Below are 26,717 nucleotides of genomic sequence, written 5' to 3'. Positions count from 1 at the left end.
CTCACTGCAACCTTTGTCTCCTGGGTTCTGCTGCCTCATTCTGCCTCAGCCCCCCAAGTAGCCAGGACTACAGGCATGTACCACCTCGCCTGGCTAATTTTTTGTATTTTTAGTAGAGACAGGGTTTCACCATGCTGGCCAGGCTGGTCTTGAACTCCTGACCTCAGGTGATCAACCTGCCTCAGCCTCCCAAAGTGTTGGGATTACAGGAGTGAGCCACCATGCCCATCTGGATGACATAAAGTATTTTAGAGTAACATTTAAAATTTTGTAGTATTAGTTGTAAATGTTCACTTTTATAAATAATGAAATGCAGCATATTCCTTACTGAATATGTGTCCCACATTTAAAAATTATGTTGATCGTGAATATTCAATGTGCATAAAAATCAACAGCAATTTATAGTTTCTGTGGATGATTTAACCTTCTAACCAATAGGTACTAAAGAAATAGAATTACAGTTTAAGATCAGCCTAGGAAAAAGGTAAGTGGGGAAGGTGTTCTGTGAGACATATGCCGTATAATCACCCTCACGGTCTCTCGTTGGTTTGTCCATCCAGGTTTAGACTGTCTGGCCAGCGCTCTAGTCTATGTTACGTCTAGTTAACACTTGTGTTTATATTACATAAGCATACATGTCATAGATATGAAGACCTAAATTAAGTGGAAAGAACGTGAAAGTTTTTATTCTTTTAATTAACTTCTTGTTAATTATAGATAATTAAAACAATTCTCAAAATTCAGTTCAAGAAACTTGCATCCCAGAGCACACGTGTCCTGACGTTACACTGGCGTTCTGGCTCCCATCTGGGAAGCTGAACAGAAAGGGGCTCATTTCTAGTCAGGACAAATCTGCCTCTGTGCCATTTTCGGTTCTTTTTATTATTCTCTTCTGTGAAGAAAAAGTCATTAAGGCCTGCACGCTGACAAACGGGAAAAGGTTAGTTTGCTTCACAGGTTTTCTTGCTGGGGTCGGTGGTAGTCTGCCTGGAAATGCTGCTTTAAGGCAGAAAGAGACTGCTCTTCAAGCCCAAATAAGTGTGGTGTTGAGACGGCCTCACTCATTGAGAAAACCAGCTTGTCGAGTACAAGTGTGTGTCAATTATAAACCAAAATTGTGGCCGGGTGCGGTGGCTCACGCTTATAATCCCAGCACTTCGGGAGGCTGAGACGGGTGGATCAGGAGGTCAAGAGATCGAGACCATCCTGGTCAACATGGTGAAACCCCGTCTCTACTAAATATACAAAAAATTAGCTGGGCATGGTGGTGCGCACCTGTAGTCCCAGCAACTCGGGAGGCTGAGGCAGGAGAATTGCCTGAACCCAGGAGACAGAGGTTGCGGTGAGCCGAGATCGCGCCATTGCTCTCCAGCCTGGGTAACAAGAGCGAAACTCCGTCTCAGAAATAAACAAACAAACAAACAAAAACCAAAATTGTTTCAAAAACCCAAAACTGCAGAACCAAACCAAAGGGAAAGTAGCCGGCCATCCTGAGGCCTCTGCATTCAGGTCCTCCTGTTGGTGAGTGTCACCCAGGAGAGGAGGCTATCCAGCTTCTCCCCGCACAAAGCTCAGAGATGGCCAGGCACTTCCTGGGACTCATTTACTGAGAAGCCAGAATGTTGAATTCATATTGGAAAGCTGAGCTCCTCATGTCTGTGTTAGCCTGCTGTGCAGGAGATGAATCAGTTTGTGTTCACTGAGGCGTGTAAGTGGCCTCCACCAGCCACCAGTGGACATCTCTGCCCTTGCCCCCAACCTGCTGGCAAAGCAGACCCTCTCATAATGCCCGAGAGCCTAGCCCCCCAGTTCCCGCCTCAAAGCACAGAGTCAGACTGAACTATTTTGAATGAGTTCACTCGGCAAAAGCTAATCTCACCTTCAACTAAAATGAGGTCTTGGGATAAGGGGTGGAAAGAACACGATACAGTCGCCATATGGAAAACCACTAGGTTTGTGCCCTGACCCTCAGAGGCTCTCGGGGTGTGTCCAGGAGGGCTGTTGGCCCGCTGATACTGTTTACCTCTCACATTGTAGTTTAGCTGGGATGGGGGATGGTCTTCTGGCATCTAATAAAAACATGCCATGTTAATAGTAGTAGCATTCTCCTTGTGGAATTATTCCTATTTTGTGTTTCTTTTTTAAAAATTTTTTTCGCAGTTTCAGCCGGGCGCGGTGGCTCACACCTGTAATCCCAGCACTTTGAGGCTGAGGCCGATGGCTCACAAGGTCAAGAGATCGAGACCATCCTGGTCAACATGGTGAAACCCCGTCTCTACTAAAAATACAAAAATTAGCTGGGCATGGTGGCGCGTACCTAATCCCAGCTACAAGGCTGAGGCAGGAGAATTGCCTTGAACCCAGGAGGCGGAGGTTGCGGTGAGCCGAGATCACGCCATTGCACTCCAGCCTGGTTAACAAGAGCGAAACTCTGTCTCAAAAAAAAAAAAAAAAAAAATTTTTTTCTCAGTTTCATGTGTAGTTGGGCTGTGGGTACTGAAGACTACCACCCATTTCGTGGTACTTGGATAGGACACACTTAAGGCTCTTCCTAGAGCCGTCGCTGCAACTTACGTGTCGCATTTTGTGCTACAACTGCAGGTCCAGGAAGGTGGAAGAGGATGAATATGAAGATTCATCATCAAACCAAAAGTGGGTCTTGGCTCCGAAATCCCAAGACACCGACGTGACTCTGATTCTCAACAAGTTGCTAAGAGAATATGATAAGAAGCTGAGGCCGGATATTGGAAGTGAGTGTTGTTTCTTGTTACTCCAATAGAAGAAATGTGCTGCAATGATGTGTGTTAACATTTTTATTTTTGAGTAATTGTAAATTCCTAGAGTATTGCAAAGATGGCGCAGAAAGGTCTCCTGCACTTGTCACACAATTGGTAACTGTCATGTGATACCATACCAGGAAATTAACATTGGTGCCACCCAGGAGCACAGCTGTGTGTCATTTTACCCCATGTAGCTTATGTAATGACCCTTGCAGTCAACACACACAACGCCTTCATCAACCAAAAGTGGATCTTGTAAACCCTCTTGCTGTCCCTTTACTGTCACATCTGCTTTCTTCCCCCCAAATTTCTGACCGTTGTCAGTCGCTAATTTGTTTTTCATTTCTGGTTGTTTTTTTCTGTTTTTTTTTTTGTCATTTTGAGAATGTTACATGTATGGAATCATTGACCTTTTGAGACTGGCTCTTCTTTGTTCAGCAAAATGATTTGGAGATTCATTCAAGTTGTCAGGTGTGTCAGTAGTTCTCTGACTGCTGCATAGTTGTTCCTGGTATGAATGTATTACAGTTTGTTTTTTTTGAGACGGAGTTTCGCTCTTGTTACCCAGGCTGGAGTGCAATGGCGTGATCTTGGCTCACCGCAACCTCCGCCTCCTGGGTTCAGGCAATTCTCCTGCCTCAGCCTCCGGAGTAGCTGGGATTACGGGCACGCGCCACCGTGCCCAGCTAATTTTTTGTATTTTTAGTAGAGACGGGGTTTCACCATGTTGACCAGGATGGTCTCGATCTCTTGACCTCGTGATCCACCTGCCTCGGCCTCCCAAAGTGCTGGGATTATAGGCGTGAGCCACCACGCCCTGCTGCTTTTCATCTTTTCAATAGCATCTTTCACAGGAAAAATTTTCAATATTGATGAAATCCAGTTTATTGATTTTTCTTTTGTGGGGCATGCTTTTAGAGTGTTGTCTAAGAATTCTTCATGAAGCCCTAGATCTTGAAGGTTTTCTCCTCTGTGTTCTTCTGAAAGTTTTATAATTTCAACGTTTACATTTTTAATTAGTTATCCATTTTAATTTTTATGGAAATGAAGATGTAAGATTTAGATCTAATTTCTTTCCCCCACCCTCCCTGGATGCCCAGTCACTCCAGCACCGTTAGTTTGAGAGTCTATCCTTCCTTGACTGAATTGTTTTTATGAAGTTTACAAAAACCAGCTGACTCACCTCGTGTGGGTTATTTCCGGCGCGTTTCGCTCTGTTTTACCTGCATGTCTGTCACCCTGTCGATACCCAGTTTTTACTGCCGTAGCTGTGTAATACGTCTTTAAATTGGATCAGGTAATTCAACCTCTTTATTCCTCCTTTTCAGCATTAACTCATCTCAATTTCTTGTAGTTCGTTTGCTTTTCTAGATAAATTTTAGAATAATTTTGTCTGTAACTACAGAAAATTCCCGCTGGGATTTGGTAGGAGTTTAAGTGTCTACATCAATCTGGAAAGAACTGGCATCTTGAGTATGCAGCATCTTCCAATCCATGCCTATAATAGGTCTCCTCATTATTTAGATCTTTATTTTTATTTTTTTTGTTTTGAGACGGAGTTTCACTCTTGTTACCCAGGCTGGAGTGCAATGGCGCGATCTCGGCTCACCGGAACCTCTGCCTCCTGGGTTCAGGCAATTCTCCTGCCTCAGCCTCCCAAGTAGCTGGGATTACAGGCGTGAGCCACTGCATGTCAATTTTTAAGGGACTATTTTTGTCACTATCTTGGGTAATATGAGCTTTATACAATGGGTTGGGAAGCACTCCTTCATCTGTTTTCTGGAAGAGATTATATAGGGTGTGTGTTAATTCTCTAAGTGTTTGATAGAATTCTCTAGTGATACCTCTGGGACAGGGGATTTCCTTTCTGGGAGATTTTTCATTTTCCTAGTAAGTCTATCCGAATGATCGGTTTCATGTTAAAATTGTCGAAGCTTTTTCAAGACATTGGTCCCTTTCTTTTAAGTTGAGAAATGTATGTGTTTAGCATTGTTCACGCTGTTGCCTCGTGATCCTTTGGATGTCTGTAGGACCCACACGAGTAGCCCTGTTTCATCCCTGATGTCGGTGACTTGTGTCCCTTCCGTTTTGTGTCAGTCTTGCTGGAGGTTTGTTTTACTGACCTTTTTGAAGAACCAACTTGTTGTTCGATAGTTTTTCTCTGTAATTTTATTCTCAGTTACATCAGTTTTGCTTTTCTACTTATTTCCTTTAGTTTTCTTGCTTTGGGCTTATCTTGGTTTTCTTCTTTTTGACGTGGAACTTAGATTCTTTGATTTGAGACTATTCTTTTCTTGTGTGAGCAGCGTTTCCTTTCTGTCCTTCTTTAACTTCATCCCATGAATTTGGGTTTGTTATATTTTCATTTTAATTCAGTTCAGTGTATTTTTTTATTTCCCTTGAGATTTTTTCTTTAAGTCATGAATTATTTAGAAGTCTGTTTTGTAAAGGAACAGCAGACACTGGGGCTTCTCTGAGGGTGGAGGGTGGAGGGTGGGAGGAGGGAGAGCATCAGAAAAGATAACTAAAGAGTACCAGGCTAATCACCTGGGGGATGAAGTAATCTGTCCAACAAAATCCACGACGTGAGTTTATGTAAGGAACCTACGCATGTACCCCTGAAGTTAAAATAAACGTTTTTTTTTTTTTTTTTAAAAAGAAAGCTTGATTTCATGGAGAACTTTCATCTGAACAAGGACATGATTTTTCAACTGAGAAATATTCCCGAAGTTTACTCTTAAAGAGGGAGATTAACCATTGTGTTTTAGGTTTTGAAATGGAATTGTTTCCAAATTTTGGCTTTTGTGAATAAAACTGCTGTGAAGTGCGTTTTTAGTTGCCAAGTACTTGCACATTTTCCTATGATACGTTACGGATTTCTAGCCTGGTCCACCGTGATCAGAGAATATACTCTCCGTGAGTTTAATTCTGTGTTTCAATGTGCTAATGTTTGATTTACCGCCCAGGATATGGTCTGTCTTGGCAGATGATCCACGTCACTTGAAAAGAGCGTGTGTCCTGCTGTCAGTGGATGCACCGGGTCCTGTTGTCCGACAGTGTTGTTCAGTTCTGGATCCTTGCCTCCTTTCTGTCTAGTTTTCTATTGATGATTTGAATAGATCGACAATCGATAGATTAGAAAATAGATTCTGACCCAAGAGAAGGGTGGAATGTTTGACCAGGAGGGAAGTAACGCTTAGGTTGTGGGTAGAGGTACGCACTGGGCTTGCGGTGGCAGTAAGGGAAAGTGGGGATTGCGGCGGATGCACCGTGGGCAGGATGTGTCTGACCGTGGCTTGCATCTCCTCCTGTCGGAGGTGCCACTGCCTGACAACTCCTAGCACTCACACTGCCCAGGCACACTGTCCCTCCGTTTTTCCAAGCCCGGGACTCCAGCGTGTCTGAGCAGGACCTAGAACTATGCTGCTTCCAACAGAACCTCAAAATCCATGTGTGGAGTGTGGGAGACTCCAGTGCAGTGCTGGAGGAATCACAGCATCTTTCATGTCTCAGTTGTCTGTCCTGTGCAGTGAAGGAGAAGGACCAACATTACTGTTAACTCTCCTTCCAGCTTTAAAATGTTTCTTCAGTGAGTGATATAGCTAAGTTACCATTGCTCAAGTTCACAGATTGAACTGTCACCACGGGGTTTGCATCCTAATTATATAGGAAGTGTTCAGTGTGAAGAGTGCAGCACTTCCGCATTTACGTCGAAAGAGATGCTTTAGCGTGTGGTACCGATTTCCTCCTAGATTGTCAGACACTGCTCAGCCAGACAGCAAAGATACACAAGGCTGGTTCCTCGCCCCCTGGACAAGCTAGGTCCAGTTGAAAGTTCTTGTATCCTGCGGTGGGCCACAGTGAAGCACCTTCCTCCTGGTGGCACCGGGTCCCACATGGATCCTCCCAGGTAGAAAATTGCACGTGGGGAGACAGTGGGTGAGCTCGGCTTCCACCCAGAACTCTTTGGCCTTATGACAAGATGCACTATAAAGATTGCACTCTTTGTAGAAAACTCCAGGCAAGCCTCTCCGGAAACACTCTTTGCACGCCCACAGTGCGGCACTGGCAAGAAGACATACTAAGGTGCTGCCATGTGAAACAGGCAGGCACAGTTCACAGTCCTAGAGATTTAATTTTTTCATTGTGTGCACAGGAACTATGACTTTCCCAAATAGAAAGGCATATTTCTACACGGAGAACGAGTGTTCATTTCAAAGAACGCTGCTCCTCTAAAGCATCCTGTCACTTGGTCCCCATAAGTCGTCAGCACACATGAGAACATGCTTTCTGCTTTGTGAGTGAAAAGATTGTATTGTTTTGTTTCTTTGGGGGGAGTTTTGCTCTGTCGCCCACGCTGGAGTATAGTGGCATGATCTCAGCTCACTGCAACGTCCTCCTCCCCAATTAAACGATTCTCCTGCCTCATCCTCCCAAGTAGCTGGGGTAACTAACAGGCACCTGCCACCACGCCCGGCTGATTTTTTGCGTTCTTAGTAGAGACGGGGTTGCACTGTGTTAGCCAGGATGATCTTGATCTCCTGACCTTGTGATCAGCCTCCCAAAGTGCTGGGATTACAGGTGTGAGCCACTGTGCCCGGCCAGAAAGATTTTTAACAACCAACCAAGCATAAGGTCATGAGGCAGGATGCTGCTCTTTGTGCTCCGCCGTGAACATTGTCTGGTCCTTGGGGCGGCAGAGGGGCCTGATGAAAGCACTGTGATCACTGGGACAAATTACGACTTGTCTTCCTGTCTCATTTAAATGGTGACGCACATCTCATTGGCAGAACCCAGCAACTTGATGATATTCAGTCAGAACAGAGTCACTGCCCAGGAACAGCTCTCCCGGTAAGAGGAACTGAACTAGAAACCATTTTCCTTCATGGCTCAGAAGGGCTCTGCTTTGAAAGAGAACTCCCTGTAAACATCTGAATTCCTTTTCTCATGACTTTTTTTTTTTTTTTTTCAAATCTGGTCAATTTCATTTGCTTTAACTGTCAGTTCTCATCCCTCATCAAGGTGCAGCGTACCTACGTGTACCTAATGCACTGCTCGTGGATGTACGTTAGCGTGCGGGGTGGGGGGAGGGTGGCCCATTGCTCACCTCCCTCACATCCTCCTCCCTGGCTCAACTTGGGAGCCCCAGGGGGCTCTTCGCACTCGCTTTCTTCTGACCTCACAAGAGAAGGAAGAGCACTCTCCAGGTGGCACTTAGCAGTAGATTAGGGCACACTCCCGCTTTGGTCTGAATTCACCTGTTTAATTGGAAACTCTTGAAAGTTGCACTTTGCTTTTTAGATTAAAGGCCAAGCCCCTTCAAGTGACATAAAGATGGAAGGCTGAGGCACGAAGGTTTCTTGAGCCCAGGAGTTCAAGACCAGCCTGAGCAACATAGAGACCTTAGTCACTACAAAAATAAAAGAAATTAGCCGGGCGTGGTGGCACATGCCTGTGGTCCCAGCTACTTGGGAGGCTGAGGCAGGAGGATGGCTTGAGTCTAGGAGTTCGAGGCTGCAGTGAGCTATGACTGCACCACTTCAATCCAGCCTGGGAGATGGTGCAAGAACCCATCTCTAAAAAGAAAATAATTTTTAAAAGACAGAGTCCAGCCTCAGGCTGTGATCTCATTTCCTTGCTGTTTGTCCACTGACATTTCCTGACTCTGTGAATCGCATGCCTTGTACTTCAGGGACACCAGACCCCCTGCAGGGAGCCCTCCCTCATTTCACCTCCCTTCTCCTCCTCCCCACTGCCATGGGTCAGTTTCTTCTGGCATCAGCTTTTCTTCTTTAAAATGAGGATAAGACATTTTGAAGGACCGTCTAGAGGACTTGTCTCTTCTTCTTCCAGTTCCTAACTATAGAGGCATCCATGCACTTTTGTATTTTCTGGTGTACCTGGTCCAGCTGCAGCACAGCGTTCCGTCCTCAGGAAACAATCGTGCATTACTGTTATTTTCAACAACAAAAAGATGGGATTTAATACACTCATTCGTTCATGTGGCGTGGAAGTAACACGTCTGCATGGAATCCGCTAATTAGTTTTCATAATACAAACTGTGATCGTTATGTTTTAAAAGTAATGAGTACTCTCCTGGGCATTATTTCCTCTCAACTAACTTGTAAGCTGTGGATGTATCTGAGTTCCCCTTCTCCATCATTTCAAGTAATGCTTCAGCCCTGTCCTTAGCTGGTTCACGGTGATGCAGGGTGTCATTAATCTTGGAACAGATCTTGGCATGTGAGCTGGGAAAGACTAGAAGAGGGTAAAGCTTTTAATAAGAAAATTGCAAAAAGGAAGAGAAATGACCTAAGTGAATTTCACTTCCTTTGGGGTTTCAAGAAACTTGAGTCACTCCTGAAAACATGATTGCAGAATGCAGACTCCCTCCCCAATATGTGGGCAATCAATCTGTGCCAAATACAGTGATGTTGGGAAAAATAAAAGCTTACATATTGGCTTTTTTTTTGAGACTGAGTTTCACTCTCGTTACCCAGGCTGGAGTGCAATGGCGCGATCTTGGCTCACTGCAGCCTCTGCCTCCTGGGTTCAAGCAATTCTCCTGCCTCAGCCTCCCAAGTAGCTGGGATTACAGGCGCGCACCACCATGCCCAGCTAATTTTTTGTATTTTTAGTAGAGATGGGGTTTCACCTTGTTCACCGGGATGGTCTCGATCTCTTGACCTGGTGATCCACCCTCCTCGGCCTCCCAAAGTGCTGGGATTATAGGCTTGAGCCACTGCGCCCGGCCACATCTTGGCTTTTAAAGGTGAATGGACAGTCTGTGAAGTCCTGGGCAATGCATAGAAATGACTGATGGGTTCGCTGAATCCAGGCAAAACATCTCACTAATCTTCTCTTGACTATATCCATGGCTAGAGGATGTCTTTCGGTGTTTGCATATCTGAACTTCTGTTCCAGGCTGTTCTAAAATGTATTTTCCCAGTTCAGTTTAAACTTCTGCTAAATACGGAATAAGAATATTCAGTATGTGCTGAAGCTGGTTGCCTGGTGAGGAGGTGAGGTGTGTTACAGCTGCAGCCCATGGCAGGAGACCCTGGTCGCCGCCTCTGCCAGGGCTGCCCAGACACCCTACCTGGGCAGAAGCACTGCAGGAAGGTGCCACCAGGGCTTCCTTTCTTCCAGCTTCCAGGCTGGACATGACACCGGGCACCGACTCAGGACGGCTGAGATGACGCAGACAACCCCCTGCTGGGCGGTGCGAGAGGAATCCCTGCGCATTCCCGGATGAGGCAGGGGGAGCAGAGGGTGACTGGACCGTGGCGCTGCTTCCCCCAAATTGGTCAGGAGTTAGTTTCGTCGCACATACTAGGCTTTGAAACAACTAAAAGCAGTGACGTGGGCCTTGAAGTATAATTTTTGAACGGGCCTTTTCGTGCAGCTCCTTGATGCTTTCAGTGAAAAATGATAAGCACAGTTGAGTTGCCCTAGAACTCGAGGCTGGAAGCTGAGGCGGCACTGGACGCGCATGGGCCACCTCCGCAGGACTGGCTTAGCCAGTGGAAAGCAGGCAAAGCCCCCCCACCTGCATTTCTCTGAGCTGGTCTTGGTGTAAATGGAATAACCTCGCCATGTCCTGCCACAGGGTTTTGGGAGATGATGCCGGAACGCCCTGTTTGAGAGAGTTTTGAAGTGTGCGAAGGGCCGTACAGAGAACCAGATGTTTCATTAAGACGCTATGATGGATTGTTGCCGTATTTTAAGAAAAATAGGAGACACGATGTTCTAATCCAAGGAGTAAGGTATAAATGCCACAGTGTAGGTGCTTGTACGTTGAAGGAAGTGGGAGTTGGAGGTAGAGTGTGGGATATTTTGGGGTCCCTCAATCCTCTGTGTCCTGATGACTCACCATCTGAGTGGCCCAGGCTGGTGGGTGCCTGCTGGACCTCCCCTCTGACTCGCTGAGTCAAACTAGCCTTTCCCTTCTCCATGCATATCTGGCAACCACGTCAGCTGTTCATGTAGTTCAGCCTGGCCAGTCCCCATCTGAAATCCGCAGCCCACCGTGCAGACGAGTGACTTGTCATTTACCAGCAATTACTGTAGATCCAGAAAATAATTCAAATGTATTCACTCCACTCTTGGAACAGATGTAGGAGGAGAGGAAACAGACATTCTTAATTGCTGTGCTTGAAGTAAAAGCTATTACTGTAGAGTTAGTTAACTGATTCTCTAAAAAGTTAATTCAAATGCATAAAGGAGGTGGAGAATACATTTTGTAGAGAAATCGTACCTGTCATCTCCAGGAGAAACTAACTAGACATCCAGAGGCCACCAGGTGAAGACCTCAGCTTAACACGTTGGCGGCTGACATTTGCCCGCCTCTTCCCCATGGCCTTGGGCAGTTGACCCTTCCCACACACCTGAGCACATAGAATTGCACTGTGCTGCTCATGTCGAGGTCGAGTTCCACGTGAGACAGTGCTGTGTTGGCACCTCCCATGCACTTCACAGCTCATTAAAAATATGTGCTGGATTTTCAAAAATAGAGAATATAGAATGAGGTTTCAGCATATAAGTATTTTATTTTTTCTTGTATGCTGTTTGGTAAATAACTCAGGTGACATGTCCTGAGGTATACTCTAGTGACTGGTCTTGATTTGAATATTCAGCCCAGTTCATAGAATAACAAATGATCTGTTGCTTATGCTTATTCATTACTGCTCCAGGAATTGAGCAACGTGGATTAGAGTGTGTGAGGGAGCAAAGGTCTGGACTCACATAATGAGTTCTCCCACCAGTTACCAGCAGGTTTCACAGGGTGCAAGAGACAGCGTCATTGGCCTGTGGGTTTCTGTCTGTAACGAGCTAATTAAACCTACATCCAAGCCCTGCTGTGAGAATGACAGGTAATAGTACCTGGCGCATCAGTCAGGAGGTGTCAGGGGGCGGCAGGTGCCTTGCTTGCTTCGACTCTCATTTCAGGTTGGTTTGTGAGCTCAGGAATGGAGCCCTGAGAAAACTTCGCTGTCGCAAGCACGTCAGCCGTCTGCATTTTATCAGTCTGCAATGACTTCCATGTCCAAGACGTCCTACAGATCCTCTTGTAGAGGAGTATTGTGCCTGTACCGTTGAGATTGTTCCCATAATCCAATTTCAGGGACTGACATCGATAAAGAGGTCATAATTTCTTTCTTTTTTTTTGAGACGGAGTTTCGCTCTTGTTACCCAGGCTGGAGTGCAATGGCACGATCTCGGCTCACCGCAACCTCCGCCTCCTGGGTTCAGGCAATTCTCCTGCCTCAGCCTCCTGAGTAGCTGGGATTACAGGCACGCGCCACCATGCCCAGCTAATTTTCTGTATTTTTAGTAGAGATGGGGTTTCACCTTGTTGACCAGAATGGTCTTGATCTCTTGACCTCGTGATTCACCCGCCTTGGCCTCCCAAAGTGCTGGGATTATCAGCGTGAGCCACCGCGCCTGGCAGAGGTCATAATGTGTTAGGATATCATAGTTCGAAGGGATTCTGAAGGACACTTAGTCCACCAGTTTACAAACCTGGCATTGCATCAGAATCACCTGAGGAGCTAGAAGTCAGAGCCCAACTCCAGGAATTACTGAATCGGAATAGTTACTCTTTTTGTTCTCTGGTTCCTTGATTTCCACTTTGATACACCATTCTTCTGCTTGCTTTCTGTTTCATGTGTTATTTTTCTGGTTTTTAAGTGGAAGATGAAGGCATTGAATCGAGGTGTTCTTTTCTAATTTTCATATTTAGTGTCAGTTTCCTCTGGTGTATTAGTTTATTAGCATCCCACAGATTTCAGTGTTTTAATTTCACTTACATTCAGTAAAAAGTAGCTCATAATGTTCCTATTGATTTCTTCTTTGACCGATGGAGTATTTAGATGTGTGGTATTTATTGTTCAAATATTTGAGGTTATTCCAGGTATCATTCAGTTATTGAATTCTTACTTAATTGCACTGTGCTCAGAGAACATACTCTGAGTAACATAAATCCTTTTAAGCTTATTGAGAGTTGTTTCCTGGCACAGAATATGGTCTCTCATGCTGTGTACCTGGAAAGAATGTATATTCCACTGCTATTAGACGGATTGTTTCATAAATTAGACAAATGAGGTGAAGTTCATTTATACTTTCGTTAAAGTCTACTTGTTCCGGCCGGGCGCGGTGGCTCACGCCTATAATCCCAGCTCTTTGGGAGGCCGAGGCGGGTGGATCACGAGGTCAAGAGATCGAGACCATCCTGGTCAACATGGTGAAACCCCGTCTCTACTAAATATACAAAACGTAGCTGGGCATGGTGGCGCGTGCCTGTAATCCCAGCTACTCAGGAGGCTGAGGCAGGAGAATTGCCTGAACCCAGGAGGCGGAGGTTGCGGTGAGCCGAGATCGCGCCATTGCACTCCAGCCTGGGTAACAAGAGCGAAACTCCATCTCAAAAAAAAAAAAAATTCTACTTGTTGCTTTTCTATTTCTGTTAATTACTGAGAGTGAGACATTGATATTTCTAGCAATAACGGTGGGTGTATTTTTCTTTATTTCTCTCAGTGTTTCAGTCATGAATTTTGAAGCATTGTTACTAGGGGTAAATACATTCAGGATTTTTATGTTTTCTTAGTTAATTGACCCCTTATCATCATATAATAAAAATCTTTATGCCTATCAATATTCTTTGCTGTGAAGTCTACTTTGTCAGATGTTAAGATAGCCATGTCGGCTTTTCTTTGACTAGTGTTCGTGTGGTATATACGGCTTTCATCCTGTTTGTTTAACCTGTATTTATGTTTAAAATGTGTTTCTTGTAGATGACATATAGGTGAATCTTGCTTTTCTTTTGAGACGGAGTTTCGCTCTTGTTACCCAGGCTGGAGTGCAATGGTGTGATCTCAGCTCACTGCAGCCTCCACCTCCTGGGTTCAAGCAATTCTCCTGCCTCAGCCTCCTGATTTTTTTGTATTTTTAGTAGAGACCGGGTTTCACCTTGTTGACCAGGATGGTCTTGATCTCTTGACCTCGTGATCCACCTGCCTCGGCCTCCCAAAGTGCTGGGATTACAGGTGTGAACCACCGCGCCTGGCCTGATGTGATTTTTGTTAAGGCAAGAAATGGGGTCAAGTTTTGTTCTTCTGCCTGTGAATATTGAGTTTTCCTAGCACCGTTTATTGAATAAACTGTCTTTCCCCCAGTGTATATTCTTCTTTTTCAAAAATGAGTTCACTGTAGGTGTAAAGATTTGTTTCTAGGTTCTCTGTTCTGTTCCATTGGTCTGTGTGTCTGTTTTTATGCCAGTGCCATGCCATTTGGTTACTGTGTAGCCTGTAGTATAATCTGAAGTTAGGTGATATGATTCATTCAGTTTTATCTCCCAGGTTAGCTTTGTCTGTACTGGGTCTTCTGTGATTCCATATACATTTTAGGATATTTTTTTTTTATTTCTGTGAAAACTGTCGTTGGTATTTTGATACGGATTGGATCAACTTTGTGGATTGTTTTGGGTAGTATGGACATTTTAACAATACTGATTGTTTCCGCCCATGAACATAAAATATCTTTCCATGTGTTGGTGGCCTCTTTGTTTTTTTTCCATCAGTGTTTTATAGTTTTCATTACAGAGAACTTTCACATCTTTAGTTAATTCCTGGTTATTTAATTTCATGTGTAGCTATTGTAAGTGGGATTAATTCTAAAATTTCTTTTTCATATCTCTCACTTTGCAAAAAGAGATGCTACTTATTTTTGTTATGTCAAACCGTATCCTTCAACTTAACTGAATTAGTCAGTTTTAATAGTTTTCTTGTGGAATCTTTAGTATTTTCCAAATATAAGATCATGTCTTCTTTACGCAAGGATAATTTGATGACTTCTTTTCCAATTTGGATGTTCTTTATTACTTTTTTTTTTTTTGAGACGGAGTTTCGCTCTTGTTACCCAGGCTGGAGTGCAATGGCGCGATCTCGGCTCACCGCAACCTCCGCCTCCTGGGTTCAGGCAATTCTCCTGCCTCAGCCTCCCGAGTAGCTGGGATTACAGGTGTGCACCACCATGCCCAGCTCATTTTTGTATTTTTAGTAGAGACGGGGTTTCACCATGTTGCCCAGGATGGTCTCGATCTCTTGACCTTGTGATCCACCTGCCTTGGCCTCCCAAAGTGCTGGGATTACAGGCTTGAGCCACTGCACCCAGCCTGTTTGTTTATATTTTGTTGAGTGTTTTTGCATCAATATTCATCAAAGATACTGGCTTGTAGCTTTGTTTTTTTTATTGTGTCTCTATCTGGTTTTGGTATCAGGGTAATGTTTCCTTCATAGAATGAATTTGAAAGCATCCCCTCGTCTATTTTTAGGAACAGTTTGAGTAAGATTGCTGCTAGTTATTTAACTATTTGGTAGAATTCAGCAGTAAAGACATCAGGTCCCAGCTTTTATTTACTGGAAGCATTTTTATTATGGCTTCAATCTCATTACGTTTTATTGGTCTGTTCAGGTTTTGGATTTCTTCCTGGTTCAATCTTGGTCGGTTGTATGTATCTAAGAATTTATCCATTTCTTCTAGATTTTCAAATTTATTCACATATTGTTGATCATAGCAGCCACTGATGATCCTTTCCACGTCTGCAGTATCAGCTGTAATGTCTCCTTCTTCATTTCCAATGTTATTTGGGGCATCTCTGTTTTTTTCTTAGTCTAGCTAAGGATTTGTCGATTTTGTTGATCTTTTCAAAACAAACCAGCTTCTTTCATTGATCTTCGGTATTGTTTTCCCTCCAGATTCCTTTGTTTCTGCTCTGATCTTTATTATTTCTTTTCTTTCATTCATTTTGTTTGGTTTGTTCTTGTTTCTGTAGTTGTGTAGAGATGCATCACCAGGTTCCGTATTTGAAGTTTTTCTTCTTTTTCGATGTAGGCACTGACAGCTGTAAAATTCCCTCTTAGACTTTTGCTGTTTCCCATAGGTTGTGATATGTTGTTTCCGCTATCAATTGTTTCAAGACATTTTTCAATTTTCTTTTTAATTTCCTCGTTGACCCACTATTCAGAACCATATTGTTTCATTTACAGTTGTTTATATAGTTTTCCACATTTCACTTATTATTTACAGTTTTATTTCATTGTAGTTATAAAATATGCTTGATATTAATTTAAGTTTTTGAATACTTTAAGACTTGTTTTGTGACATGACATATGGTACACCCTTGAGCATGATCCGTGTGCTGAGGAGGAAAATGTGTTTTCTGCAACTGTTAGATGAAACGTTCCGTAAATATCTATTAGGTCCATTTATTCTATAGAGCAGATTAAGACTGGTGTGTGTTTCTGGATTTTCTGTCGGGGAGATCTTTCAGCTGTTGAAAGGGGGTGTTGAAGTCTCAGCTATGATTGTGCTATTGTCTGTCTGTCTCTTTAGCTGTAAAAATATTTGCTATATATCTGTGCCCCAGTGTTAGGTGCGTATATATTTAAAATTATTATATCCTCTTGCTGAATTGAACCCTTTATCATTAATAATGATGTTTTGTCTCTTTTTTAGGTGTTTGTCTTGAAATCTGTTTTGTCTGATATAAATATAGCTACTCCTGCTGGTTTTTAGGTTTCCATTGGCACGGAATATCTTTCTGCATCTCTCTATTTTCAGTCTACATGCTGAGCAGGTGAAGTATGTTTCTTGTAGGCAACAGGCTCTTGTGTTTTTTTCCATCCGTTCAGTCACTCTATGTCTTTCGATTAGAGAGTTCAGTCTATTTACATTCAACGTTCTTATTTCTAAGCCGGGACTGACTTCTGCCATTTTGTTACTGGTGTTCTGGGTTTTTGGCAGTCCTCCTTTCCTCCCTGTATTTTAGTGGGGCTGATTTTCTCTGGTGGTTTGCTTTAATTTCTTTCTATTCTTTGTGTATTCGTTGTATGATTTTTGATTTGAGGTTACCAGGAGGCTTGAAGATACTCCTATAACTCATTATTTATTAGCTGGGCATGGTGGCTCATGCCTGTAATCCCAGCACTTTGGGAGGCCGAGGCGGGTGGATCACGAGGTCAAGAGATCGAGACCATCCCGGTCAACATGGTGAAACCCCATCTCTACTAAAAATACAAAAAATTAGCTGGGCATGGTGGCGCGTGCCGGTAATCCCAGCTACTCAGGAGGGTGAGGCAGGAGAATTGCCTGAACCCGGGAGGCGGAGGTTGCGGTGAGCCGAGATCGCGCCATTGCACTCCAGCCTGGGTAACAAGAGCAAAACTCAGTCTCAAAGAAAAAAAAACAAAACAAAACAAAATCTGATGATAATTTGCCACCGTCTGTAAAAGCAAGCATGTGAAAACTAATAAAAACTACACTTTAACTTCATCTGTTCGCTTTTTAACTCTTCACTGTTTCTTATTCATGTCTTACTGTAGTCTCTGTCTTGAAAAGTTGTTTTTTAATTGGTTCATCATTTATTCTTTCTCGTAGGTCACGACGGGTTTCCACACCGCAGTTAGTGTTACACTATGCTGTGTTTCTGTGTGCTTATGATTAGTGAGTTCTGTACCTGTACATGATGTCTTTCTGCACAGTGCTTGTTGGAGTGTGTTCATTTTCCCTATTTTGTTAATTTACCACATTTCCTTCTGTTACTGATTTCTAGTAAAACTCCATTGTGGTTGGAGAATAGACTTAACATGCTTCCAGTCTTTTAAAACTTACCGAGGCTCGTTTTATGGATTAGCGTATGCTCTGTCTCCTAAAATGTTCAGTGTGCACGTAAGAAAAATGTTTATTTGCTGTTACTGGATGGGGTGTTCTACGGAAGTCTGTTCAGTCTCATTGTTTTGTGGTTTTGTTAAATCTTCTGTTTTCTTGTTGATCTTCTAGTTCTATTACTGAAAGTGGAGAACTGAAGTCTCTAATTATCGCATATTGAGTTATCTGTTTCTCCTTTCAATTATGTCAGCTTTTTCTTGATGTTATTTTGGGCTGAGTTGTTAGGTACGTAAATATTTACATTTAGTATATGTCCCAACAGGTAGACTGTTTATCGTTATGAAATATTTCTCTTTATTTCTGGTAGCATTTTCAATCTAAGGCATATTTTATCTAATATTAGTATAGCCGCTTCATATTTTTTATTTTTGGTGTTTGCATTTTATATATTTTTCCATCTTTTGCATTTTAAACTCTTTGTGTCTTTGAATTCAGAATGTGTCTCTCCTAGGTAACATGGTGTTCGATCTTGTTTTCATGCCCATTCTCACAGTTTCTGCCCTTTACATTATTTAATCAATTTATCTTGAATATTGTTACTAATATGGTTAGACCTAATCTGATGTTTTGCTGTTTTCTTTACGTTATAGTCTCAAATCTTTTTGTTCCTCTGTTTCTCATTTAGTGTCAAATCTCTCCTGTGAATTTTTCATTTTTATTATTGTACTTTTTCATTCTGGAATTTCCATTTGGTTCCTCTTATTATTTCTGTCTCTTTACTGATATGCCTATTTCATAAGATTTTGTTATCATATATTCATTTAATTCTTTAGATATGGTTTCCTTGAGTTCTTTGAACCCATTTAAATTATAATGGCTCTTTTGACCTCTTTATTAAGGGCAACATCGGGGACCCCTCAAGAGTAGATTTTATTGCCTGCTGTTCTTTTTTTCCTGTGTTTGAATCATACTTTCCCTTTCATTTGCATTTCTCTTACTTAAAAAAAGTTGACATTTGAAAAAAATATATCAACACCTCGAGATAATAATTCTCCATCCTCCCAACGTTTACGTTGAATTTGTTTGCTCATTCTTTTGTTGTTTGTTCAATAACTTACCTGTATTAACTCCAAGAAGTCTACTGTCCCCAGAGAAGACAACTTCAGATGAATTTGCTCGAATTCCGTCCTCCTTATATTCATTTTTTGCCTAGCTACCTAGTGCTGCCTCTTGCCTAAGTCACATTATTTTCTGATTATTGGCTAATGTTTGTCCATGGTTCCTTTAGCCAGTTAGATTTTTCTCTTTATCAACGGATATGTGTGTGTCTTGGAGTCTGTTATCATAATTTAGCAATTTTATGTTTTGCCCCATCTTCAGCCAGGGACTAATAGCTTGGATTTTTCCTCTTTATAATTCCGCGTGTGTTACAGCCTTAACCACAGTCTCTCAGACTACCAGAGATGCAAGTAATTGTATGCAAAGCCTGGTTTCCTTAGGAATTGCCTCTGGGTCAGGGCACCTAGTGTTCATCCAGCATTTGGTCAGCAGTTGTGTTTAGGCCCTTCGCTAGTGAGGTTTACAATACTCACTGTTGTACCTGTGGCTTGGGAAATGTTTTCAGACTACCTTGTGTCGTTCTCTGATGGCTCCTGGGTGGGTATAACTTAGTGCATGGGCACGGAATTTCTGATGCCTGGTGTTGACTGTGATTCCAGGAGAGCTTTTTGTGGTCGTTTCTTTCTCTTGTTCTCTACGTTACATTTCTGGTTACTCTGCGGTTTTGTTTTTTGTTATTGGCGTTTTAAATCTAAGGGCAGTTCCTTCATTGCTCTCCAGCAGGAGCTTTGTTGCTTTCAGCAGCATATTGAGGGACGGAGTTCTCCACGCTTTGCTCCAAATGATGCCATCCTCCTGTGCAAAGTTCTTAATCCTTCTCTTCTTCTTTTTCTTTTTTTTTGAGACCGAGTTTCGCTCTTGTTACCCAGGCTGCAGTGCAATGGCGCGATCTCGGCTCACCGCAACCTCCGCCTCCTGGGTTCAGGCAATTCTCCTGCCTCAGCCTCCCGAGTAGCTGGGATTACAGGCACGTGCCACCATGCCCAGCTAATTCTTTGTATTTTTAGTAGAGACGGTTTCACCATGTTGACCAGGATGGTCTTCATCTCTCGACCTCGTGATCCACCTGCCTCGGCCTCCCAAAGTGCTGGGATTACAGGCGTGAGCCACCGCGCCCAGCGGTTTATACCTTTCATTAAATATTAAAAATTTCAGTCATTATTTCTTCAAACTTATATTTTTCTGGTTCTTCCATCTGTTTCCTCTTCAGAGACTCCAATTACACATATTTTATGGTGTCTGAATTTGTTCTACAGCATGCTGACGCTCTTTCCATTGAATATTTTAGATTTTATTTTAGATTTTATTGCTGTATCTTCAAGTTCATGTTCTTTTTTGCTGTCATGTCTAACCTGTTAATCTTTTCTAGTGTGGTTTTATCTTAGGTACCTTATTTTTTATCTCTAGAAGTTTGATTTAGGTCTTGTGTGTCTACTATCTGCATATCCCTGTTTTAAACATTTTTTCAACATATGGAATACAGTTAATTATCTTTGCTCCTAATTCTCATATTTGCTTCTCTTCCATTTTGGTCATCTAACTCTAGCATTTGTATCAGCCTGGATCAATTTCGATTGATTGATTGATCGTTCTCATTTTGATTGTGTTTCTCCAGCTTCTCTGCATACCTGCTAATCTTCCGTGACATTTCAGACATTGTGAATTTTACCTTGTTGAATGCTTGATGGAATAGGATCTTTCCTATTCCTATAGACATTCTTGAGTATCATTCTGGTGTCTAGTTGAGTTAGTTCTCTGAATCTTGTGGTTTAGGGCTGTTAGCTCTGGAGAAGTGCTCTGGGGCTAATTATGCGCCACCACTGGGTCCGGATTTTCCTGAGCACTCTACCCAGTGCCGATACGCCTTGGGTCCAGATCTCCACCAAATCTCATAGGCATTTCTAATTCCCAGTGTTGGAGGTGGGGCTGATGGGAGGTGACTGCATTACGGGAAGTTGCCCCATTTGTACTGCTGTGTGATAGTGAGTGAGTTCTCATGTGATCTGGTTGTTTGAAAGCGTGTAGCGCCTCCGCCCACCACTGCCACCTTGCTCCTGCTCTGGCCGCGTGACAGCACATACTCTCCCTTTGCCTTCCTCTGTGATTGGGAAGTTTCCTGAGGCTTCCTTAGAAGCCAAGTGGATGCCAGTACCGTGCTTCTGATACAGCCTGCAGAACGGTTAAAATGTGAAATGTTTAACCGTGAGCCACTTGAACCTCTTTCCCTCATAAATTGCCCAGTCTCGGGTATTTCTTTATAGCAATGCAAGAATGGACTGACATAAACGCCCTGTGCATTTTGACAATTTCCACTCTAGGTGTTGGAACTGTTCCCAGTCATCCGGGGAGACTGGAAACCATTCTTCATCCTTGTGGATGGTTTTTGGGTGGTTTCAGGTAGCCCTTCTCACACGCATGCACTCTACTCAGGCGAGGACCTTGGCAGGTCTCCATGTCATGAGCCGTAGGCTAGAAGCTCTTTCAAGGTCACAGGCTGGGGCAATTACACGGCTAATTTTGCTTCTTTGCAGCGTCAGTGGCCACCGTCCTTAACTGCCTGATATACAGTATCTTGTAAAACATTGTTTCATATATTTTGTCTGAGTTTTGACTGTGTCATGTGAAAAAGTAAACCCAGTTCCTATTACTCTGCCTTGAATGTAGAGTAGAAGTGTTCTTCCTTCTGGTGGAATTTGATGTCACAAGCCTGTTACTTCTCGGCACGTTAGCATTTGTGGATGTTGAATTTCATCTAGACACTGAGTTTGAGGAACTACTTAGATTGGGAGTGGCAGGAGGACTTGCGCGCTTCCGTTTAGCCGTAGTTTTCATGGGGCTACTCTTTATTAAGCCCTGTTTGTCACAGGGCAGGATGTGCGGTTAGGAGCGTAGGTGGAGTCATGTTGGCGTTGCCCTCAGCACTGTATGTTTCCGAAGCAGCCACTGCTCCGTTGTGGAAAGGATGGAAATAGTGAGGTCATATGGCCATCCACCAGTGGGTTGTTTTCTCCAAGGCAGTCCTCGAATCTGGATTAATCAATTGACCACTGGCTGGCTTTAGGAACAGATGGCAGAAGGCAGTTTCTCTTGAAGAGAGGTGCTCATAACTCATTGTTTTTTAAGATATGGTCAGGGCAATGGAGAGTGTTTAGGGGCTGTTTGGGTATTATACTGTAGAGAAAGGTCTAGTGTGATAACCGCTGTGTGTATGGTTACATAAATTTTAAAGTGACTACATAGGAAACCATTTTTTTTTTGAGACAGAATTTCGCTCTTGTTACCCAGGCTGGAGTGCAATGGCGTGATCTCGGCTCACCGCAACCTCCGCCTCCTGGGTTGAGGCAATTCTCCTGCCTCAGCCTCCTGAGTAGCTGGGACTACAGGCACGCGCCACCGTGCCCAGCTAATTTTTGTAGTTTTAGTAGAGATGGGGTTTCACCATGTTGACCAGGATGGTCTCGATCTCTTGACCTCGTGATCCACCCACCTCGGCCTCCCAAAGTGCTGGGATTACAGGCGTGAGCCACCGCGCCCGGCCAGGAAGCCATTTTTACCTGAATCAACCACAACAATGAGAAGCTTCAACTTTTAAAATATTCCTACCAGTAAACTGAACTTTCTCCCAACAACAAACACGCTTTAACGATAGTCAGCATTTTACTGAACTATTTAAAACTTCGCGGCCATCACATCACTCACTGTGTAACTGTGACACAATTTGCCGAACGCTGCTGATGAACTCGCATCCTCAGGACACACAGTAGTGTTTTCGGTCGGGGCTCGTTGGCCAACAAGGGGCTTTTCCGGTGCTGTCCAGGACACCAATTCAGTGCCTGAATCATCCACTCTCCTGGCAGCAAGCCAGCCTCAAACATAGCACCTCCTCTCTCAGCATACCATTCCCATTTCACAAAGTTTTAGAAATTTTAGCAGCAGGGTCATGGAAGTATGTGTCTAAACTATTTAACAATTTCCCTCAACATTTTAATTTGTTAAATATCTTAATGAAGCAGTCTGCCTTGAGTGCAACGCTTATTTTTTTCTTTTGACGTTATTTTTATTTTTGAGCTAAGAAATTACGCCGTAAAAATGTGGAATAGTATAAAAATTAGAAATGAAAGGCTGGGCACGGTGGCTCAAGCCTGTAATTCCAGCACTTTGGGAGGCCGAGGCGGGTGGATCACGAGGTCAAAAGATCGAGACCATCCTGGTTAACATGGTGAAACCCCATCTCTACTAAAAATACAAAAAATTAGCTGGGCATGGTGGCGTGTGCCTGTAATTCCAGCTACTAAGGAGGCTGAGGCAGGAGAATTGCCTGAACCCAGGAGGCGGAGGTTGCGGTGAGCCGAGATCGCACCATTGCACTCCAGCCTGGGTAACAAGAGAGAAACTCCGTCTCAAAAAAAAAAAAAAAAAATTAGAAATGAAAGCAATGCAGCTGGGCGTGATGGTTCATGCCTATCATCTCATCCCTTTGGGAGGCCAGGGCAGTAGGATTGCTTAAGGCCAGGAGTTGGACAGCACCCTGAGCGACATAGTGAGACCATGTGTCAAAAAAGAAAAAGAAAAGAAAAAGGAAGGAAGGAAAAGAAAAAGAAAGAAAAGAGAAAAGATATAGGCAGATCTGGTGGTGTGTGCCCGTAGTCCCAGCTGCCTGGAAGGCTGAGGTAGGAGGATGGCCTGATCCCAGGAGTTTGAGGTTACAGTGAGCTATGGTTGCACCACTGCATGCCAGCCTGGGTGACAGAATGAGACCCTGACTCAAAAATCAAATCAAATCATAGAATAAATAAAACAAAAAAAAACACATCCTGTTACCTAGAAACTATCTCACATGAATAATTTAACATGTTTTCCTCAAGCTTCTGTTACGTTTATGAATTGCAGAATTTTGTTTTTCTCACCTAACATTACATCATTGGTATTCAAATGTCATGAAATAGGCCAGGTGCGGTGGCCCACGCCTGTAATCCTAGCACTTTGGGAGGCCGAGGCGGGTGGATCACGAGGTCAAGAGATCGAGACCATCCTGGTCAACATGGTGAAAACCCGTCTCTACTAAAAATACAAAAAATTAGCTGGACATGGTGGCACATGCCTGTAATCCCAGCTACTCGGGAGGCTGAGGCAGGAGAACTGCCTGAACCCAGGAGGCGGAGGTTGCGGTGAGCCGAGATTGCGCCATTGCACTCCAGCCTGGGTAACAGGAGCGAAACTCCGTCTCAAAAAAAAAAAAAAAAAAGTTATACAGCATCACTTTTATGATCTACTATTAGGGAAAGCACACAAGTCTGACCTACATCAAGTAGACTCGACCTTTGGTGGTAGAGTCTGTGGCCAATTTCCATCTACCATGACAGTTTTCCCCTGATTTGTACCTTTGGAAGTGGAGCGACTTGTCCGAAGGACGCAAACTTTCCATAAAAGTTAACTTGACATGTATGCTCCCCAGTGGTGCATCAGAGTGACCGTCTCAAAGACGTACCAGCCTCCTACCAGCTCCAGCTCAAAGCCCCGCGCAGAATGAGTAAGAGAACGGGCGAATGAAGGTGACGTCCTTTGGTCTCCTGCATAGTTATCGACTCCTATCTGGACCAGTGTTTCTGGGCTTTATCTAGACATAGATTTTCTCAAAGCAAAATCTTGGAAAAAGGTGGTTCAGAAAAACATTTTTTATATTTCTACTTTTTTTTTTTGAGACGGAGTTTCGCTCCTGTTACCCAGGCTGGAGTGCAATGGCGCGATCTCGGCTCACCGCAACCTCCGCCTCCTGGGTTCAGGCAATTCTCCTGCCTCAGCCTCCTGAGTAGCTGGGATTACAGGCACGCACCACCATGCCCAGCTAGTTTTTTGTATTTTTAGTAGAGATGGGTTTTTATCATGTTGACCAGGATGGTCTCGATCTCTTGACCTCGTGATCCACCCGCCTCGGCCTCGCAAAGTGCTGGGATCACAGGCTTGAGCCACCGCGCCCGGCCTGTCTTATGACTTTTGTTTTTGAGGTGGGGTGTTGCTTTGTCATCTGATTGGAGCACAGCGGCGCCGTCTCAGCTCATTGCAGCCTCTGCCCATTTTTATTGTGTTTTTTTTTTTGCTAATTGGTTTAATTTCCTTATAGATGCTGGATATTAGAGTTTTATTGGAGGCATAGTTTGCAAATATGTTCTTCCGTTCTGTAGGTTGTTTACTGTGTTGATAGTTTCTCTTGCTGTGCAGAAGCTTTTCGTTTTAATCAGGTCCCTTTTGTCAATTTTTGCATTTTTTTTTTTTTTTTGCAGTTGCTTTTGACGTGTTCGTGATGAGATCTTTGTTCAATGTATGTTATCCACTGTCCGTCTTCCCTTTCTGGAGCATAGTACAAGCTATTACTAACCAAACGGTAGCTACTGTCACACGTGGCAGGTAACTGGTATTGAACTAAAACTCGCCTTAAGTGTTCCCAGCATCTGGGCCTTTTAAAATTAATTCAGCTAAATACTTTATTTTATTTTATTTTTTTTTTTTGAGATGGAGTTTCGCTCTCGTTACTCAGGCTGGAGTGCAATGGCGCGATCTTGGCTCACCGCAACCTCCGCCTCCTGGGTTCAGGCAATTCTCCTGCCTCAGCCTCCTGAGTAGCTGGGATTACAGGCACGCGCCACCACGCCCAGCTAATTTTTTTTTGTATTTTTAGTAGAGACGGAGTTTCACCATGTTGACCAGGATGGTCTCGATCTCTCGACCTTGTGATCCACCTGCCTCGGCCTCCCAAAGTGCTGGGATTACAGGCTTGAGCCACCGCGCCCGGCCTACCTACATTAAAATAATAACAGAAAAGTTCACGTCTCGAATCAGTGTTGACAGTCTGTGAGTTTGTATTAACCTCCTCAAATGCATTGCAACGTCACTAGATATCGGGCGTTCATTTATGCTGTTCATCTGAAAGGTTAGACATGCGCGCACCTGGCTGGAGAGTGACTCACTCTAAATAGTCTCGTATTCTGAAAGCTCAGGTGACTTTCTGTTGTCACTCAAAGAACGTGCACATGCCCTTAATTTTCATTCCAAAATATGATGAATAGTATGATTTTATTCCAAAAATGTGTCCATCATATTCCAAATACGTGTCCCAACAATAGATGGGATAAGAATCTGTTGGCTGACGGTCACTCAGAGATTCAGTCAAGAATTGAATCTGGGGTACTCTGCTGTGCTAGAAGTTGGCGGGCCTGGGTGGCCTCCATAAATAAAACTAATTAATCTGGCTGTTTTCTTAAATTCCCATATTGCTAGCCTAAACATTGGGTGCTGGCAGCTCTCTTTAAAAAACGTTCTCCGCTCACCACTCCCTACCATCACCCTGCCAAAGGGCACACACCTCATTTTGTTAAGTTGGAAGGAAAGGAAAGGAAAGAACGTTAATCTGGTAAGTGGCACCAGCAGAGCAGCCGCTCTCAGTTTCAGGGTCCCTGTGAGCGGACATCTCTGCAGTGCTGCTCCGGGGTCAAGGTCAGCTGAGGTAATGATGGGTGTCAGTCTGCCTTTCCAGTGGCACCTTGCTAAGGGCTGGGTCAAAAGGGTTCCCATTCTCAGTTCAGCTGTAGTCGGCGTGGGTGAGAAATGTTCCCAGAGAAGAGAGGTAGGGGTAGGACAGGGTGAGGATGAAGAGAGGGAAGGAAGTGCAGGGGACAGGCTCTGGCAGTCCTAGGTTGAGCTTAGACTCTGCTCGTGGTGCTGGAAGACGCTGTGTCCGCAGCTCACTCTGCAGGTGCCCTGGGTGTTGGCACATTCTCCATGGGTGCACACTGGACTGCTGCGGGCTCCTCTAGATTGACATAAAGAGTGTCAGTGTTTATGATAGCAAACCGTGTAGAACGAGCTGTCAGTGTTGGAATGGGGGGGCTGGTTTTGGGAGTCTTTTTGCTTTTCTTCTCAGTTTTGCTCTGATGCCCTTTTACTGAGCTGGTTATATAGACTGGAAAATACTAGTCCTAACAACGTATTTGCGTTTTATCAAGGGACACGTGACTATGGAAAAAGCTGTTAGGATCCAATATATACATACATAGATATGTACATATTTAGGTGACAATCAAGCAGAAGTTCTAGCCAGGTAAGGAAGAAATTGGGGGAAGACCGAGGAAGGTTTCCAGTATTTTTCAACTTGGA

General features: G+C 43.7%; 1 protein-coding gene across 5 annotated transcripts in view; it reads left to right on the top strand.

The window, feature by feature from the left end:
• GABRG3 (gamma-aminobutyric acid type A receptor subunit gamma3) overlaps window positions 1-26,717 on the top strand; it is a 530,709-nt gene that overhangs the window by 4,047 nt on the left and 499,945 nt on the right. For all 5 annotated transcript variants that reach the window (XM_078375676.1, XM_078375675.1, XM_035306449.3 and 2 more), the window contains exon 2: window positions 2,602-2,750. In XM_078375676.1, the coding sequence (XP_078231802.1) occupies window positions 2,602-2,750 (149 nt within the window). The remainder of the gene's footprint in view (window positions 1-2,601; window positions 2,751-26,717) is intronic.

Source organism: Callithrix jacchus, chromosome 6 (assembly GCF_049354715.1).
Source record: "Callithrix jacchus isolate 240 chromosome 6, calJac240_pri, whole genome shotgun sequence".
NCBI lineage: Eukaryota > Metazoa > Chordata > Mammalia > Primates > Cebidae > Callithrix > Callithrix jacchus.
Note: the sequence above shows the minus strand (reverse complement) of the source record. Positions and strands in the feature narration are given on the sequence as shown.